The sequence below is a fragment of the Anolis carolinensis genome, chromosome 5 (assembly GCF_035594765.1).
Source record: "Anolis carolinensis isolate JA03-04 chromosome 5, rAnoCar3.1.pri, whole genome shotgun sequence".
Classification (NCBI taxonomy): domain Eukaryota; kingdom Metazoa; phylum Chordata; class Lepidosauria; order Squamata; family Dactyloidae; genus Anolis; species Anolis carolinensis.
Window position 1 is genome coordinate 66,544,811 of NC_085845.1, and position 16,737 is coordinate 66,561,547.

Here is a 16,737-nt window from a genome sequence, read left to right on the forward strand (position 1 = left end):
AAGTACCAGGTAAGATGACTTCAGGCTCCATTTAGGTAAGAATATTTGTTTTCTGTTTCAGTGCTGAATTTGTTTAGCTCTTCTGTTCCACATTTGGAAAGAAATGCAAAAGACTAAAATTAAAGCTAACTTCATTTATTATCCCCACCAACAGAGAGGTGGTTCTCATTTCTAGTACACAATATACTGCGATTCTGTGAGAGTCCAAAAAACGTGCTACTAAGCAAAATTGAGCTCTTTAAGAATTTCAATTTTTTTAAAGTGGTTTGCTTATTTGCTGTTGAAAGCTTTCATGGCCAGAATCATTGAGTTGCTGTGAGTTTTCTGAGCTGTATGGCCATGTTCCAGAAGCATTCTCTCCTGACATTTTGCTCACATCTATAGCAGGCATCCCCAGAGGTTGTGACGTCTGTTGGAAACTAGGCAAGTGTGAATGTTGCAATTGGCCACCTTGATTAGCACTGAATGGCCTTACAGCTTCAAAGCCTGGCTGCTTCCTGCCTGGGGGAATCCTTTGTTGGGAGGGGTTAGCTGACCCTGATTGTTTCATGTCTGGAATTCCTCTTTTTTTGAGTGTTGATCTTTATTTACATAGAGTATATTATTTGAGAATACAGAAATGCTAGACCATTCTAACAACCACCATGTCAGACTACACAGAGAAGCCACTGAAATCCACAAGCATGTGGAAAATTTCAACAGAAAGGAAAAAACCATGAAAATGCACAAAATCTGGCTACCAGTATTAAAAAAAAAACTCTAAAATTAGGACAGTAAATAAAGAACAGCACTCAGAAGACATGGGAATATGGTCTAACAGAGAGGATCTTGGGACATATTGGCTAGTATTAGTACAGTGTTCCCTCACTTATCGCACGGGTTAGGTTCCAGGACCACCCACAATAAGTGAAAATCTGCGAAGTAGGGACGCTATATTTATTTTAATATTTATACATTATTTTAGCAGTTATACACTATTTTAAGCCTTTATCAACCAATAAGCCTCCTTCTCCTCCCGTTGCCGCTTGGGCTCCTTTTCTCTCCCTTCGGCTTCTCCTTCCTCCCTTCCTTAGGCTGTACATTGTAATTTTTTTATGATTTATAATAGTCTTTTAGAGTTTATTGAAAAACCGTGAAACAGCGAATCTGTGAAAAGTGAACCGCGAAGTAGTGAGGGAACACTGTACTTGAAGTTCCCATTATCTTCTAGCCCAAAACTGCAATGTCTTTTCCCATAAAATGAGAAGTTACCTTAATTAGCTTCACCTTATCTTCCTTGTCTGATTTGGGTTTCTTTCCTGTAGACATGGAAGAAAATTATTTCCTTGCAGCCTGCCAAATGTGCTTAACATATTAAACAAGCATCTCCAAATACCAGAAAATCACTGATTATAATAATTATGTCAGTATTACTTGAAGGAATCTGACCATTGAAACCAAAATGGATAAAAACTCTACAGTAGCAATGTTCGCTATTAACCTTGTTAAGCACACTAACATGAATGAGGCACTAAGGGGAGCTGTTTAGCTAAATAACAACAACAACGACGACAACAACAACGCTTACAGGATTTAAAGATCGAACTGCAAAGACTCTGGCACAAGCCAGTAAAGGTGGTCCCAGTGGTGATCAGCACACTTGGTGCAGTACCTAAAGACCTTGGCTAGCACTTGAAATCAATCAGCGCTGACAAAATTACCATCTGTCAACTCCAAAAAGCCAACCTACTCGGATCTGCACGCATTATCCACCAATACATCACACTGTCCTAGACACTTAGGAAGTGTCCAATGTATAATCCAATACAAACGCCAGCATGATGATCTTGTTTACTGTGTACTAATCTTGCTTTGTATCTGATTTTCAGAAGGGCACACTGGGTGCCGTGCCAAAAGATCTCAGCCGGCATTTGGAAACAATAGACATTGACAAAATTACGATCTGCCAACTGCAAAAGGCCACCCTACTGGGATCTACACGCATCATCCGAAAATACATCACACAGTCCTAGACACTTGGGAAGTGTTCGACTTGTGATTTTGTGATATGTCATACAATAAAATAATAATAATAATAATAATAATAATAATAATAATAATAATAATAATAATAACAACAACAATACATTATATTTGTGACCTGCCTCTCCTAATGCCTCAGGATGGGGTACAACAAAGTCAAAACCTATAGGCATAGAAAACATACAACAAATCATGAATATGTATTTGTTGTGGTTTCTGGCTAACTAAAAAAAACCAATCTCTGAATTGAAATGGAAATAATTAATTGCACAGGATTAAAATTATCTAGCAAACCACAGTTTTCTATGAATTATTTTCCCTTTGCCTTCATTGTCCTTGGCACAAAAGAAGGCCAATATGTATGCCAAACCATTTGCCTGCCTTGCCTATTGTTTTCTATGCTGATTGTTTTGTTGCTCCACTTTGGGCTGAATTCTTTTCACACTGCATGTTGATCAAATGTTTTTCTGACAAGGGCCATGCCAGGAATAGAACCTGGAACCACCTTCATGCAGACCATATGCCCAACCTCTGAACCATGTCTCCTCATTTGTTCTAAACAGTTCCTCTTCGTTTGTAAGTAGAGAAGTAGTGGAAAGAAGCATGTCATGGCATCACGTGGAGCCATTGGTGGGGGGAAAAATACAGGGTTGATACCCATCACCTTTCAGCTGACATCAACTGCCTTTTGGCCAAGCATGAAACATTGCATTATTACTAGGGGCAATTCTGCAGACTATGTGTGCCTGCCATTAAAGGAAGCAGCTGTGGACACATCTGTACCGCAACCATTTTTTACACAATACGACTATGATCAGCAGTACATGATTAAAACGTGGTTCTCTGATTTTCAGAAGGGAAACATCCATAACCAAATCATTGGCTAAGCCCACAATATTTCTCCCATTTTACCTTTTTTGGGCCTCTCTGATAATGGCAACATTCGGTATACTCTGAAGGCATTGTTTCCTTTCTTTATGCTTTTGTCTTTGACTTCTTCAATATCAGGCAAGGAGTTCATTGCACATCGGAAATTTGCCTTCCACGTCTTTGGATCTGCTTTATCGACTCCTGGCTGGTACTTTCCTAGAGAAAAAAGTGGAAGGTGCTTGTTAAATTGCTCTTTGTCACTGAGAATTCTCTTATGAGAACAGTAATGATAAGACTTCATTTCAGAATTGAGAAGGAAAGGCAACAGGGAGAAAAGGCAATGCAAAAGAGACGAACTATGAAGAGAGGACCATTCTAGATAATAAAAACATTCCAATAAAAGCATATGGAAAACACTTGTCGACATTATCTAACATTTTTTTCTATGCAAATCCAACTGTTATTGGAAATTGCAACCTCTGAAGCCTACTTTTTATTTGTTAATGTATATATTTGCTAACCTGTATTCTATGTGTATGTTGATTTGCCAGTTTGAATTACCTCTTTGGTGTGGGAGGGGTTATAGACATGTGACTGTACTGAGCATGTTCAGACTCAGGACTCCATTTTGTATATGTGTCCAGTACAACTCTGGTTTGATTTCCCTTAGATCAGTGGTCCCAAACTGTGGTCCGTGGACCACCAGCAGCCCGCAAGAACTAAAATATGGTCCACAGCCTCACCATTACAACTACGGATAATACCACAGCCCAGCCAATTTTTTTTCTTTGTGTCTTCGTTTTTAGGCCTGTTCCTGGGGTTATTTGAGGTGCTGATTCAGAAAACTGCCTTGGATAGACCACATCAGCTCTAGATTATTAAATATGGTTTTCCGTGGGCGAGCAGATGGCGATTACTGGGTGACATATATTTTGTATCAGAAACCCCAAATAACCAAACCGAATCTAAAGTCGACCAAAAACTGATTCAGAACCCTTTTGGTACTAATGCTGGAAAGTGGTCCCTGGTCAAAGTGATCCCTGGCCAAAAAAAGGTTGGGAACCACTGCACTAGATGTTGTCCATAGAACCATGTTGGACCTAGAAATTCCTAGAGAAAAAACATCTGTAGGAATAATAACAATACACACATTTTAACCATAATTAAACTATGTTATTAATATAACCCGCGGTGGCACAGTAGATTAAACTGCTGAGCTGCTGAAATTGCTGACCAAAAGGTTGGCAGTTCAAATCTGAGGAGTGGGTGAGCTTCTGCTGTTAGCCTCAGCTCCTGTGAGTAAATCAATAGGTACCGCTCCGGTGGAAAGGTAACGGCATTCCATGCAGTCATGCTGGCCACATGACCTGGGAGGCATCTACGGACATTACCGCCTCTTTGGCTTAGAAGTGGAGATGAGCACCAACCCCCAGAGTCAGACACGACTAGACTTAATGTCAGGGGGAAACCTTTACCTACCTTTACCTTATTAATCTAAGCACAAACTTTGCATGACGTGCCCATCAACTTGCTCAACTATAGTCCATGTTTATTTGTAAAAACGTCTCTGAATCACAAGACAGCTCCATGAAAGCAAAAGGATGTGTATCTGAATTTACTTTCTCTGCTTTACTGAATAGGGGAAGTGCCTGTAGCTGTTAAGAGCCCATGTACTTGCTGCGCTTCTCATCAGGCAACAGTCGGGATGGCCAAACAGTAAAGCAAAATAGAAAATGGTATTCCTGGGATAAAGAAAAGACAACAAGCAAACGCTGCCACACATCTGTCTCATACGAATGAGCTTCTTTACCTGTGTGAATGGCCCAGTTCCTGAACAAGGGGGCATCTTTTTCAACATCCCACCCATGACGTGCCGCATGCATCCAAGGAATTTGAAAAATCTTCTTTTCCTGAAAATACCCCCCAAAAACAGGAAATGAGTGACAACAACAATTAATACAGAGATTGTCTTCAAATCCCATTACTTTATAGAGTCCAGCTGTACATTCTGTGCATATTTTCTGTCACATGCTCACTTTCTGGCTCAGTCTTTCTCTTTAAATGCCAAATCAATGACTGAACAGCAGTAATTAAAATCAAATAGAACACCCAAATTACTCAGTGTTTTTGTGTTTATTAAAACCATACACTATTCCTGGAAATAGTTCTCAATACTGCAAAAAGGTTTCCAATATTTAGAGCCACTATTGTATGCGGAATACTGTCATTTCAGGAAAACATTTTACATTCTGTTGGCCTCCTCTAAACATTTCAGTTCCTTCCCCCTGGAGACAAACAGAGTGACATAACTGAAAAACGGCTGTTCTTACTGTCCTCAGAATAGGTCAGGCTATAAAAATAAAATATATATCTTAGTAATTGACAACTCATGGCCTCTAGTAGTTGGATGAGGTTACCAAAGTAGACTAATCCACTTAAAGTATCCCACAAAACCATGAATATTAGAATACCCATGGTGATGAGTTGTTTCACTTCAAGTGTGAAATGTTGAAGCCAAGAAAAGTGTTTGAAATTTTTTGAATTACATGTCCCAGAATCCTCAAGACAACACAGCTCCTTGTCTTCACTCTTCATTCATCCCTTTTTAGAGTTACCAGGTGATGTAAGGTACATGGCCCTTATCCATTAAATGTTTATTCAGAAGAGAGAATTTCAACAGGGTTGTCATTTGCCGAAAAGTCCCTCTTTCACACTAACATTAAAGGGGCAAGAGCCCTATCCTTTATTCCACCAGGTAGGTCTATCGTCCACTGTTCACTTTCCTGGCTGATAGGAAGCTCTTTATAATGGTTACATCTGAACCAGGAGCCACCCGTGGCATAGTGGGTTAAACCCTTGGGCTGGCAGGACTGATGGTTGGGTTGCTGACCTGAAGGTTGCTGGTTCGAATCCAATCTGGGGAGAGCGCGGAAGACCTCCCTCTATCAGCTTCATGTGGGGACATGAGAGAAGCCTCTCACAAGGTGGTAAAAACATCAAAACATCTGGGCATCCCCTGGGCAACGTCCTTGCAGACGGCCAATTCTCTCACACCAGAAGTGACGTGCAGTTTCTTAAGTCACTCCTGACATGAAAAAAAAATCTGAAGCAGAGAACTGGATTGCCTTTGATTGACAAACCAGGGCTATAAATAAGATCATTTCCCATATAGCCTCAAATCATAATTTAGAATTTTACTATATACTTGAATATAAGCCGAGTTTTTCAGCCCTTTTTTTGGGCTGAAAAAGCTTCCCTCGGCTTATACTGGAGTTAAGCCAGCCGGCAGATCCTGGAGGCCAGGCTCTGAAGCTGGCTGGCCTTTGTCTCCATGGAGCCTGCCGGAGGAGGAGAATGGGCAGCAGCAGCAGCGGAGCCCGCAAGCAAGGCTCCGATGTTGCCACTGTTACTGCCACTTCTCCTCCTCGGCCTGCGGGCCATGGAAGAAGAGGAGGTGGAGGACAAGTGGCGGCTGCGGCATCAGAGCCTCCAGGGAAGCTTTCGGCCTCAATTTTCCTCCTCTAGCCAAGTTAAGCAGCTGGTGAACACTCTTGCCACCACTTCTGGCGAGGCTGCCTCCAGCCGGCTGAAGCTCCGCACTGCTACCGATGGGGACTGCCTTGGGTCTCCATTCTTCAGCCTCTGGTCCCAGTGAAGCAGCTGGTGAGCTTGCCGCCTTGGGCGTCCTTCCTTCAGATCCCAGCCTCCTTCCTTACTCTGTCTCGTTAATAATAATAATAATAATAATAATAATAATAATAATAATAATAATAGAACCAGGGCAGTTGAAGGGATTGTGCCCAAGTTCATTCCTTCTTGGAGATGGACATCAATATTAATATTATTAATATTATTATTATTAATAATAATAATAATAATAATAGAACCAGGGCAGTTGAAGGGATCGTGCCCAAGTGCATCTCTTTTTGGAGATGGATATCAATAATAATAATAATAATAATAATAATAATAATAATAATAATAATAATAGAACCAGGGTAGTTGAAGGGATTGTGTCCAAGTGCATCCCTTCTGGGAGATGGACATCAATATTAATATTAATATTAATAATAATAATAATAATAATAATAATAATAGAACCAGGGCAGTTGAATGGATTGTGTCCAAGTGCATTCCTTCTTGGAGATGGACATCAATAATAATAATAATAATAATAATAATAATAATAATAATAATAATAACAACAACAACAACAACAACAGAACCAGGGCAGTTGAAGGGATTGTGTCCAAGTGCATCCTTTCTTGGAGACAGACATCAATAATAATAATAATAATAATAATATAATAATAATAATATCTAGCCTCTGTTTAAAAACCTCCAAAGAAGAAGCCTCCACCACACTCCAAGGCAGAGAGTTCCAAATTGCTGACAAATCACTGTGTCAGCTATGCATAAGTTGGATGAAATAATACCATCAAATCATAGAGTTGGAGGAGACCACATGGGCAATCCAGTCCAACCCCTGCCAAGAAGCAGGAAACTGCATTCAAAGCACCCCTGACAGATGGCCATCCAGTGTCTGCTTAAAAACTTCCAAAGAAGGAGTCTCCACCACATTCCACTGCTGAACAGCTCTCCTTACAGTGAGGAAGTCTTTCCTAATGTTTAGGTGGAATCTCCTTTCCTGTAGTTTGAAGCCGTTGTTCTGCGTCCTAGTCTCCAGGGCAGCAGAAAACAAGGTTGCTCCTTCCTCCCTATGACTTCTCTTCACATATTTCTACATGGCCCTCATAATGTCTCCTCTCAGCCTTCTCATCTGCAGGCTAAACAAGCCCAGCCCTTTAAGCCAATCCTCATAGGGCTTGTCAAGTCAATAAGTTTTTCCAGTTTTTGTGGATAAATTAGGTGCCCCGGCTTATATTCGGGTCGGCTTATACTCAAGTATATATGGTATGTATAACTAAAGCATCAATAAAAATATTTTTTTAATCATAATGATAAAAGAACTGTTTTTTCCCATTCTGGTTTGTTATCCCTGTTTAAAAATAGAGACTGGCCTTACCTCATTTAGCCATTTCAGACCTGGTATTTTGTTTGAATGTATTTGCTCCTCTAGCCATGGCCGCATTCGCATTCTTTCCACCGGCATTGTTTCCTTTGCAAGAAGAGGAAGCATTGATAAATCACTCTGACAGCCCAGGAATGTTTACTTTTCATTAACATACATATATGTTTTCCGACACAAAAATGAAATTAACTCAATCCAAGTTGAGCACTGCTTATGTGGAAATCCGAAATACTACAAAACTGTCCACATGGTTGGCTGAGATAGCAACACTTTTGCTTTGGTTCAATGTACACAAACTTTGTTCCATGCACAAAATTATTTAACATGTTCTATATGAAATGACATTTCAGGCTATGTGTATAAGAAATATATGAAGCATCAATGAATTTAGTGTTTGGCTTTTGGTCCCATCTCCAAGATATCTCATTGTGCAGATATTCCGAAATCCAAAAAACTTCTGGTTCCAAGCATTTTGCATAAGGGATATCTAACCCGGATAAATAAAAACTAATAATTTATGGGCTGGATCTGAACATTGTAATACTTAGAGGAGGCCCATTAAAACTGAGGGCACTTAAATTTATTTATGTATTTTGTGTCCAAAAGCATTGCATCAATAAATAAGTATAAAACTGATAAAGAGGGAACACAAGTGGCTGAATAATTTTAGACCAAAAATGGGCAACAGCGACCGCGTTGTCTGTAACTTTAAACAGTTCTTCCTCTGTGCATGAGGCAGGGCATTGTGGGCAAACATACAGATGCTGAGTTGTTTGTTCTGCCCCACAGTCACACAAGGTGGAGGATTGTTCTAGATAGTGCCATTTAGCCAGGTTGTCTTTTGATCTCCCAACACACTTCTGAGTCTGTTTAAGGACTTCCAAGTTGTCCATTCTTGGTCTGACTCTGGAAGAAGACCCTCGTGGGGGGCCACCCATTTGGGATTTCCTGGTTTAGCTGCGCAGAGGATACTCTTGCTGTTGCTGGTAGTTCTCATGAAACTTTTCCTTGATTTGAGTCTACAGGGAGGACTCACTTAAATCCCATTTACGGTATTTCCGTATTTCTATTCTATGTATGATTAAATCTGGATACAACTCATTGACATTATTTAACATAGAACGTTGAGTCCCATTTATTCAAACAATAATAATTTCAGCAATCATGACAGCAATGCAAGCATTCTCCACACCTGACTCAAGTTTGGAAAACTTATTTTTAGATTACAGCTACCAGAATCCCTTCTTTCAATTCTTTGAAAGTGCCAATGGTTTTCATGATATTATCAGCTAAAGAACATGTCAGTGTCAAAATTAAAAACTGGTCTCAGTGGGAGCACATGCTTCATCTCTGTCTTAAAAGAAGTTGGTAAAATCTTTGGCTAACGGTAGGTGCACAATAACTTGGATAAATCACTTTAAGCTCACGGGACATTCCGAGTAACCATATATTCATGCACACTTTTCATGGGAGGCCCTTCTCAGTAAGCACAGAAAAGATCAGGCAGCGGTGTACTTTACATTTGGGATGGGTGATGAACGCCTATTTTTATTTGCTTTCTACTTTATGCAAGGCTGAAATCATACATTAGATATAATATGCTGTAACAGCGGCCAATGGACAAATAACACCATGGAGTTAATTACGAGCCTGCAATGTAATACGTCAGTAAAATGAAGCTGATGTAATTTTAGATGGCACACATTGCATGTTTTCATGAATCAGGAATGCCACAGTCCCCTAAATGGGTGCTATTAGGCTTCAAGCAGAATGGCATGCTACACTGGGCTGAATATAGAAGTGACTTCAGGTCAAATCAACAAATGCAAGTAGGATTCAGGCTATTAGCATTACAAGAGTTAGAAAAGCTTCCTGGGAGTGAAATTTGATGTGCTTTCCTTGCTCAGTCAACACCATGGGAAAAGTAAAGTGATAATTATAGAAATGTTCTTAAGAAAAAGCGAAAGAGGCAAAAAGAATAAAACGAGTTCCCCATGAACAGATTTGGAGGGCTTACAACAGTATACATTACTTGAACCCTGTCACACAGTTTAGAGCGAGAAGGTCAAACATTACATATGCAGTTTATTTATTTATTTATTTATTATTTCCCTCATTTCTATCTCGCCCTTTCTCATCCAAAGGGACTCAGGGCGGCTCACAATCTGGCAAAAATTCAATGCCAATATACAATACAAGAAGATAAAACATTTAAAATCCTGAGATCTTTCAAGAAGAAATTTGTATTTCACTTGGACAAAATAAGACATCCCCTGAAAATAAGACCCAGAGCATCTTTGAGAGCAAAAATTAATATAAGACACTGTCTTATTTTCGGGAAAACACGGGACCATGCTAGGGAATCCTGGGATTTGTAGTTGGGGAGAGAAATATTTAGGATTTTCAGTCAAAGAACACAAGCAAAGCCATTATAGACATTAGAGTTGAGGATGAAGAAGCTACAACCTAACACAGAGACTCTGTTTTCAATTATATTTTGTGGTATGTCATAAGTACATGAGAACTTCCTAAATGTTTCTGATATGCATGCCAACACCATTCATAAGATGGGGCCAGGGTGTGGCGCAGGCTGTTGAGCAGCTGCAATAAATCACTCTGACCATGAGGTCATGAGTTCGAGGCCAGCCTGTGGCAGGGTGAGCACCCGTCAATAAAAAATAAAAAAATAGCCCCTGCTCGTTGCTGACCTAGCAACCCAAAAGATAGTTGCAACTATCAAGTAGGAAATAAGGTACCACTTATAAAAGTGGGGAGGCAAGTTTAACTAATTTATGACCTGGAATGAGGAAGTGCCGTCAGAGTGGATGATGAAGCAGCTGCTCCCCCCTGTGGTCAGAATCGAACATCCCCTCAGGAGAAGGTTAAATTGCCTCTGCGTCTGTCTCGGTCTCTGTTTGATGTGTTTATGGGCATTGAATGTTTGCCCTATGTGTGTATAATGTGATCCGCCCTGAGTCCCCTTCGGGGTGAGAAGGGCGGAATATAAATACTGTAAATAAATAAATATGTTCCACACAATGATATGATATCTATGTTAAAAAGTATTTAATTATTAAACATGTTTACCCTTCCCATACAATTTGTTCATGATTCATTATGCATCCATATCAACACATATCTTAATTAATGTTTGCAAACTAGAAAGAAGACATGACAGCAGTTCTATGCCAAATAATTAATGTAAATGTGGACCCATACTGCAGTAAAATATATTATCCAACCCTACCAGCAAAGTAAAAAAAAGAAAAGAAACTAAGGAAAGGAGGCTGTGTTTGCTACAGTCAGGTTTGTGTGTGAAAGCATCCGAAACACGAGAAAAAGAACAGGACGCGCAAAGGTGTGCAGTTCATTTAACTATCATGAAACAAGCCCCCTACTTTAAGGGGGGAATAGGTTTGCTCCTACCAACTGGCTCAACAAAAGATTATTAGCCTCCTGCATGATATTAATTGCTAGCAATATAAGTCACTTAGTCCTCTTGCCTTCCAACCCAGGCAAGAAGCCCTCTGCCTGCAGTCTGTGCCTTTTCTGATTCATTTCAGAAGGAAAACATGTTCTCCTTGGCAAGGTTTTGAAGTGGCGCTGGAGTTCAGAAGGCCTACAGTTTCAGAAAGGATTATGTAGCACCTTCTCTGTGAGATACAATTTAAGAACTAAACACCTGTAACAGGAAGTGAACCTCATGCATGCAAATCTACCAGTAACAGGTGCAGCTGAATTGTACAAATGAAGAAAAGGAAGCACTGATCATCGCTCCACATTATGACTTAACACCTATCACTGCAGTATTTCCTTTTCTCGTCTACCAAAGACAAAGTAGCATTACATCTGGAAATCTGTCATACATACATACTCAGTTCCATATGATTATTGCCACAAAATAAATAAAATGTATGTAAATCATAGCAAATGACCACTGGTGTAAACCAAATGCAATCTTCAGCTTTTGTTAGACCATAACTCTCATAAGCTCTAGCCAGCACATCTGTTTGTTAGAAAGTTTTTGTCAAACAGCTTGAAATGCATTAGTCCTAGATGCTGATTGGTTGGTGTTGGAAATAGCAACCTTCTTTAAGCCTCCACTAATAATTTGTTTGTATATGATCATTTTTACTTACTTACTAGCATATAAGACTACTTTTTAACCCAGGAAAATCTTCTCAAAAGTTGGGGGTTGTCTTATACGCAGGTGATGAAACTGGAGAATCTGTAGTCGCCACATATGCTGAGGGGAGCTAAAAAACATCCGTGACCGCATCCCCGCCATATGCGGTGACTGTATGAAAGCAGCAAGGGTGGCGCTGTACAAGCACAGTAGAAAAAAATCCACTCACCAGGATTCGTGGAAAGAAGTGACTTAAAGCGGTCCCGATGACGAGGTGAGGGGGTGCCTCACCGGGAAGGTATAGTGAAGGGTGGGGCAAGTTGCAGACATCCAGGATGCCCAGGGTATGGAAAAAAGAGATAGAGTGGCGCTGTGCCCAGAAAAACGCCTTTCATTCATCTGGCCTGCCCTTGTATTCTATTACCATACCTCCTTCTCTGTCTCTCAGATCTTGCTCCTGAGGACTGCAGTGAGGCGGTGCAGATGCGCATGTGCGAGATCTGAGCGGCAGAGAAGGAGGTATGGTAATAGGACACAAGGGTGGGCTAGATGGGTAAAAGAGGCGTGTTTGTGCTACCGCTCTGATAGTCTTTTATTTGGTGTGAGTTGGAAGAGGGGAAGTCTTATACAACGAGTATATCCCAAACTATATTTCAACTGGAAAAGTTGGGGGTCGACTTATACACCCAGTCATCTTATATGCCGGAAAATATCGTAAAATACAGTACTTTATTGTATATGTATGTTTTAGTATGCAGCTTTCCCTTTACTCTATGTTTCTTGAGGTTGTGGGAGGGGCTGCAAACTATATGATTAGATCTAGGACTGCTCTGAGCTCAGACTCCATTTTAGAAAAAAGAAATGCTTTAGCCATGTGATGATTCAGACTCCATTAGAGCACAGACACAGACAGACACCATGTAGACTTTGGATTGTTTAGGGCAAACTCACATTGTTCTAGATTATAAAAAATATCTCCTATGTTATCTGCACAGAGAAACTATTTCAAACCTATCTGTAACTGGATTGACAAGTTATGTACCTGTATGCTGAATACATTAAGGTTGTGAATAAACTAAGTATGTTACTTTTAATGAAGTCTACTTTATTTTTGTCTCTTGAGAGCATGATATAGAAACAAGATGTTTTATGGGAGGGTAGATGTTTTTGAGTACTGGGGAAAAAAAACACTTCTGAAACTCTGCTGTTTTGGTGCATTGGCATAATCTCTGTTCTTAACAGATCAGAGACAACTAGATTATCAGTCTAACAACTGAAAAGCCAAATTACCTTACGTAAGTACATGTGGATATATACAGTAGAGTTCCGGTTATTCGACATAAATGAGTGGGCCGAATGTTGAATAACCAGAACTGACAGATTATTGGGAGGCCCTATTAACCCTCCGGCAAGCCGGTTTAGGGAAGCACCCTGTGCGAGGGGGCACCTCCCAAGGGGCAAGTGTTTGCTGGAGGGACGGGGCCCGTCCCTATGGCGTGCACTCGGCTTAGGGAAGCGCCCCATGCACGCTGCTGCCTAGCAACGCGCATGGGGCGCCTCCAAAAGGCCTGGCACCTCCGATAATATGGACTAGTTTAGGAAGTAGTCTGAAGCTTACTCACAAAGGTCTTGAAGTGAAGTTTTTTTGAGGCAGGGAGGGCTATGGGTGCTTTCAGCAATGTCAGGACTTATGCACAGCAGTAGCTGTAAACATCTGGGAGGGGGGAGGAGTAATGCTGCTCCTGCAAATGTCTTGCAAATGTCAGTGAATGGAAGAACCATGTGGCAGCCAAAACGCTGGCCTTGCCGGCTCTTATCAGCTCAGGCATGACACTGCACCCATCCCGTTTTCTGTGCCTTAAGCAGATTCCTTTCCCAAGGGGAAAAGAGGCATTATCTTCACATGCATTTGAATGTGTACAAGATCTCGGCACATAGATGGTGTAGTGCGGCCAGAAGATATTACTTCTGGTTCAGAAAGAGGAGATGGCTGAGTTCAAAACATCTTAGCTACCTTAAGCTAACTAACCCTTCAATCCACAGCTGCACAAAAGTAAAGGCGAAAAACCATAGGCTTCTATTGCTGATGAACTATGAACAGCAATAGAAATCATCACGGAAGCAATTACAGTTGGGTGGGCGAAGCTGCAGCATAAATGCAAACCAGGTAACGGTTGCTCAATAGAATTAGTCATTAGTTTTCTTCTGCCACCCTTTTACCTCTAGTTGTAACTTGGATGTTTATATTTTTTCTATACATTTTGCAATTTTACAACTTTGAAAAAAATCACAGTATGCTGTTCAAGAAATTAAGCAAGCATAGAGGTGAGAACGATCATTCTAAAGTAAAAACATTTTGCCAGGATTTTATACATTTCCTTCCTCCATTTGCATTTTTCCCTAGTTTTCCTACCACTGCTACCTTTTCCCTTGAAATGAAGGGTCCATGGGGGTAAGTGGAAAGCTAAATAGTACCTCCCAATCTCTAATGTAGGAGTCTCCGGTGCCGCAATAGGTTAAACCCTTGTGCCGGCAGGACTACTGACTGACAGGTTGGCAGTTCAAATCTGGGGAGAATGGGTGAGCTCCCTCTGTCAGCTCTAGCTCTCCATGCAGGGACATGAGAGAAACTTCCAAGGATGGCAAATCATCAAACATCTGGGTGCCCCCTGAGCAACGTCCTTGCAGACAGCCAATTCTCTCACACTAGAAGCAATTTCTCATGTCGCTCCTGACATGGAAAAAAAATCACTAATGTGATGAATACTTTGTCCAGAAATGCTTCCAGGCACTATAACAATAACATGGCTTTTCCACATTAAGAATTTCCACTGATCCAGGAAGTGACATATAATTTCTCTTTTTTGGAAACAGGCACTAGGCTTCATGGACCCATCTCTGTCCATATGTACCCCTCTTTTTATGGTGGGAAAAAGCTAAATAAAATAACTTGGGGAGAGGAAGAAGTAGTAGCAGTACTAGGCCTGCAAAACGAATGACTAGGTAACCACTTTCCTTCCAGATGCAACATACCTTTAAAACCTGCCCACATAGGTTGAAAGAAATGACGTTAGTGTAGGTGGGAAGTGGGAGTGGAGAATGTAAACCTCACAACAGGCTTTCACGGTGAGCAATTTTTGTTTCCTATGATTCATGAGAGATGAGCACTCAGACTTTCTTTCACTTCAGCCCCAGGTTACAACAAAGTCAAACTCCTGTTTCCAGTTGAAGGAAAAATTGTGCCTCCATGCACTTCCTGCTGCTAACATATCTGCAGAGCACAGCTCTTATCAGTTTAAGGAGACCTGTAAGGATGAATACAAATCAATGAGGTTTTTTGTCATTTTACTTCATCAAATCAAAGAAGAGCTCCAGTGTCTTATTAATATAGCTCCAGTATTTGGTAAATTCATATAATTATCAGAATCATGTTGCACAGTTCCTTCGTCAACTGAGATGTCCAGAACTGGACACAGTGTCCCAGGTGATGTCTCACCAAGACAGATTACTGTTTCCCTTGATGCAGACCATATAATTAATATACACACACACACACACACACACACACACACACACACGTATACACACACTTGTTGATACAGCTCAAAATCGCATTAGCTTTATTTTGGCCACTGCTGACTCATAGTTAGCTTGTGGTTTGCTATAGCCTTTTCACACGTACCGTTTCAAGCCAAATGTAGAGCCCAAATGACGCAGAGTCCAAATGAGAGAGAGAAAGGAAAGAAAGCCATTCTTACTCTCCCTCACATATCATCTTTTTAGTGATGCTAATTTAACACTTACTGTAGGGGGAAAAACCCAACTTTTGATTAAACAAAAATGAAACAGAATCAAATTTGCTAGTCAATTCTTGTTCAATGGTATTTTTTAACCAGAATTTGTTTTTATAGGCTGATCTGATGTGGTGCATACTTGTGCAATGTGAAAATGTCCCCTTTCCAGTTTCTAAATACAGTAGAGTCTCACTTATCCAAGCCTCACTTATCCAAGCTTCTGGATTATCCAAGCCATTTTTGTAGTCAATGTTTTCAATATATCATGATATTTTAGTGCTAAATTCGTAAATACAGTAATTACAACATAACATTACTGCATATTGAACTACTTTTTCTGTCAAATTTGTTGTATAACATGACGTTTTGGTGCTTAATTTGTAAAATCATAACCTAATTTGATGTTTAATAGGCTTTTCCTTAATCCCTCCTTATTATCCAAGATATTCGCTTATCCAAGCTTCTGCTGGCCCGTTTAGCTTGAATAAGTGAGACTCTACTGTACTGCTATTTTTTAATTTCAATTTTGAGTCTATTTGCTGTCCTACTCAGAGAACAATCATCATACGGTGACAGCAAAAGGTTATATATATATATATATATATATATATATATATATGTATCACATTCAATGGTGAGCAGATGGTGTTTATGTTAATAGTCAGCCACTGCTAGATCCAACAGTATTTCCAATGTGGATGTGGAAACAAAGGCATTGGGGATTTATTCTAAAACCCTTTGCCCACATGTCTGTGTCTACATGCAAATGTTCAAAGGAGATGAAGATTTTGAGCCAGATGTGTATTTCAGCATGCAATTTTCCATACTCATTGTGAGATAGCACAGCAGTATAAAAACCCTAATATGTATTTATTGTGGAAATGTGGAATCAT

The 16,737-nt window shown here is 40.3% G+C and overlaps 1 protein-coding gene across 2 annotated transcripts in view; it reads right to left on the reverse strand.

The window, feature by feature from the left end:
* irf2 (interferon regulatory factor 2) overlaps positions 1-16,737 on the reverse strand; it is a 55,427-nt gene that overhangs the window by 12,600 nt on the left and 26,090 nt on the right. Inside the window, exons 1-5 of one of the 2 annotated variants that reach the window (XM_062981406.1) lie at positions 15,084-15,573; positions 7,919-8,011; positions 4,703-4,802; positions 2,935-3,108; positions 1,252-1,298 (exon numbers count right to left, since the gene is read on the reverse strand). In XM_062981406.1, the coding sequence (XP_062837476.1) occupies positions 1,252-1,298; positions 2,935-3,108; positions 4,703-4,802; positions 7,919-8,005 (408 nt within the window). In that variant the 5' untranslated portion in view covers positions 8,006-8,011; positions 15,084-15,573. Of the gene's footprint in view, positions 1-1,251; positions 1,299-2,934; positions 3,109-4,702; positions 4,803-7,918; positions 8,012-15,083; positions 15,574-16,737 lie in introns of those variants that run through there. The other variant, XM_062981405.1, reaches the window with a different exon arrangement.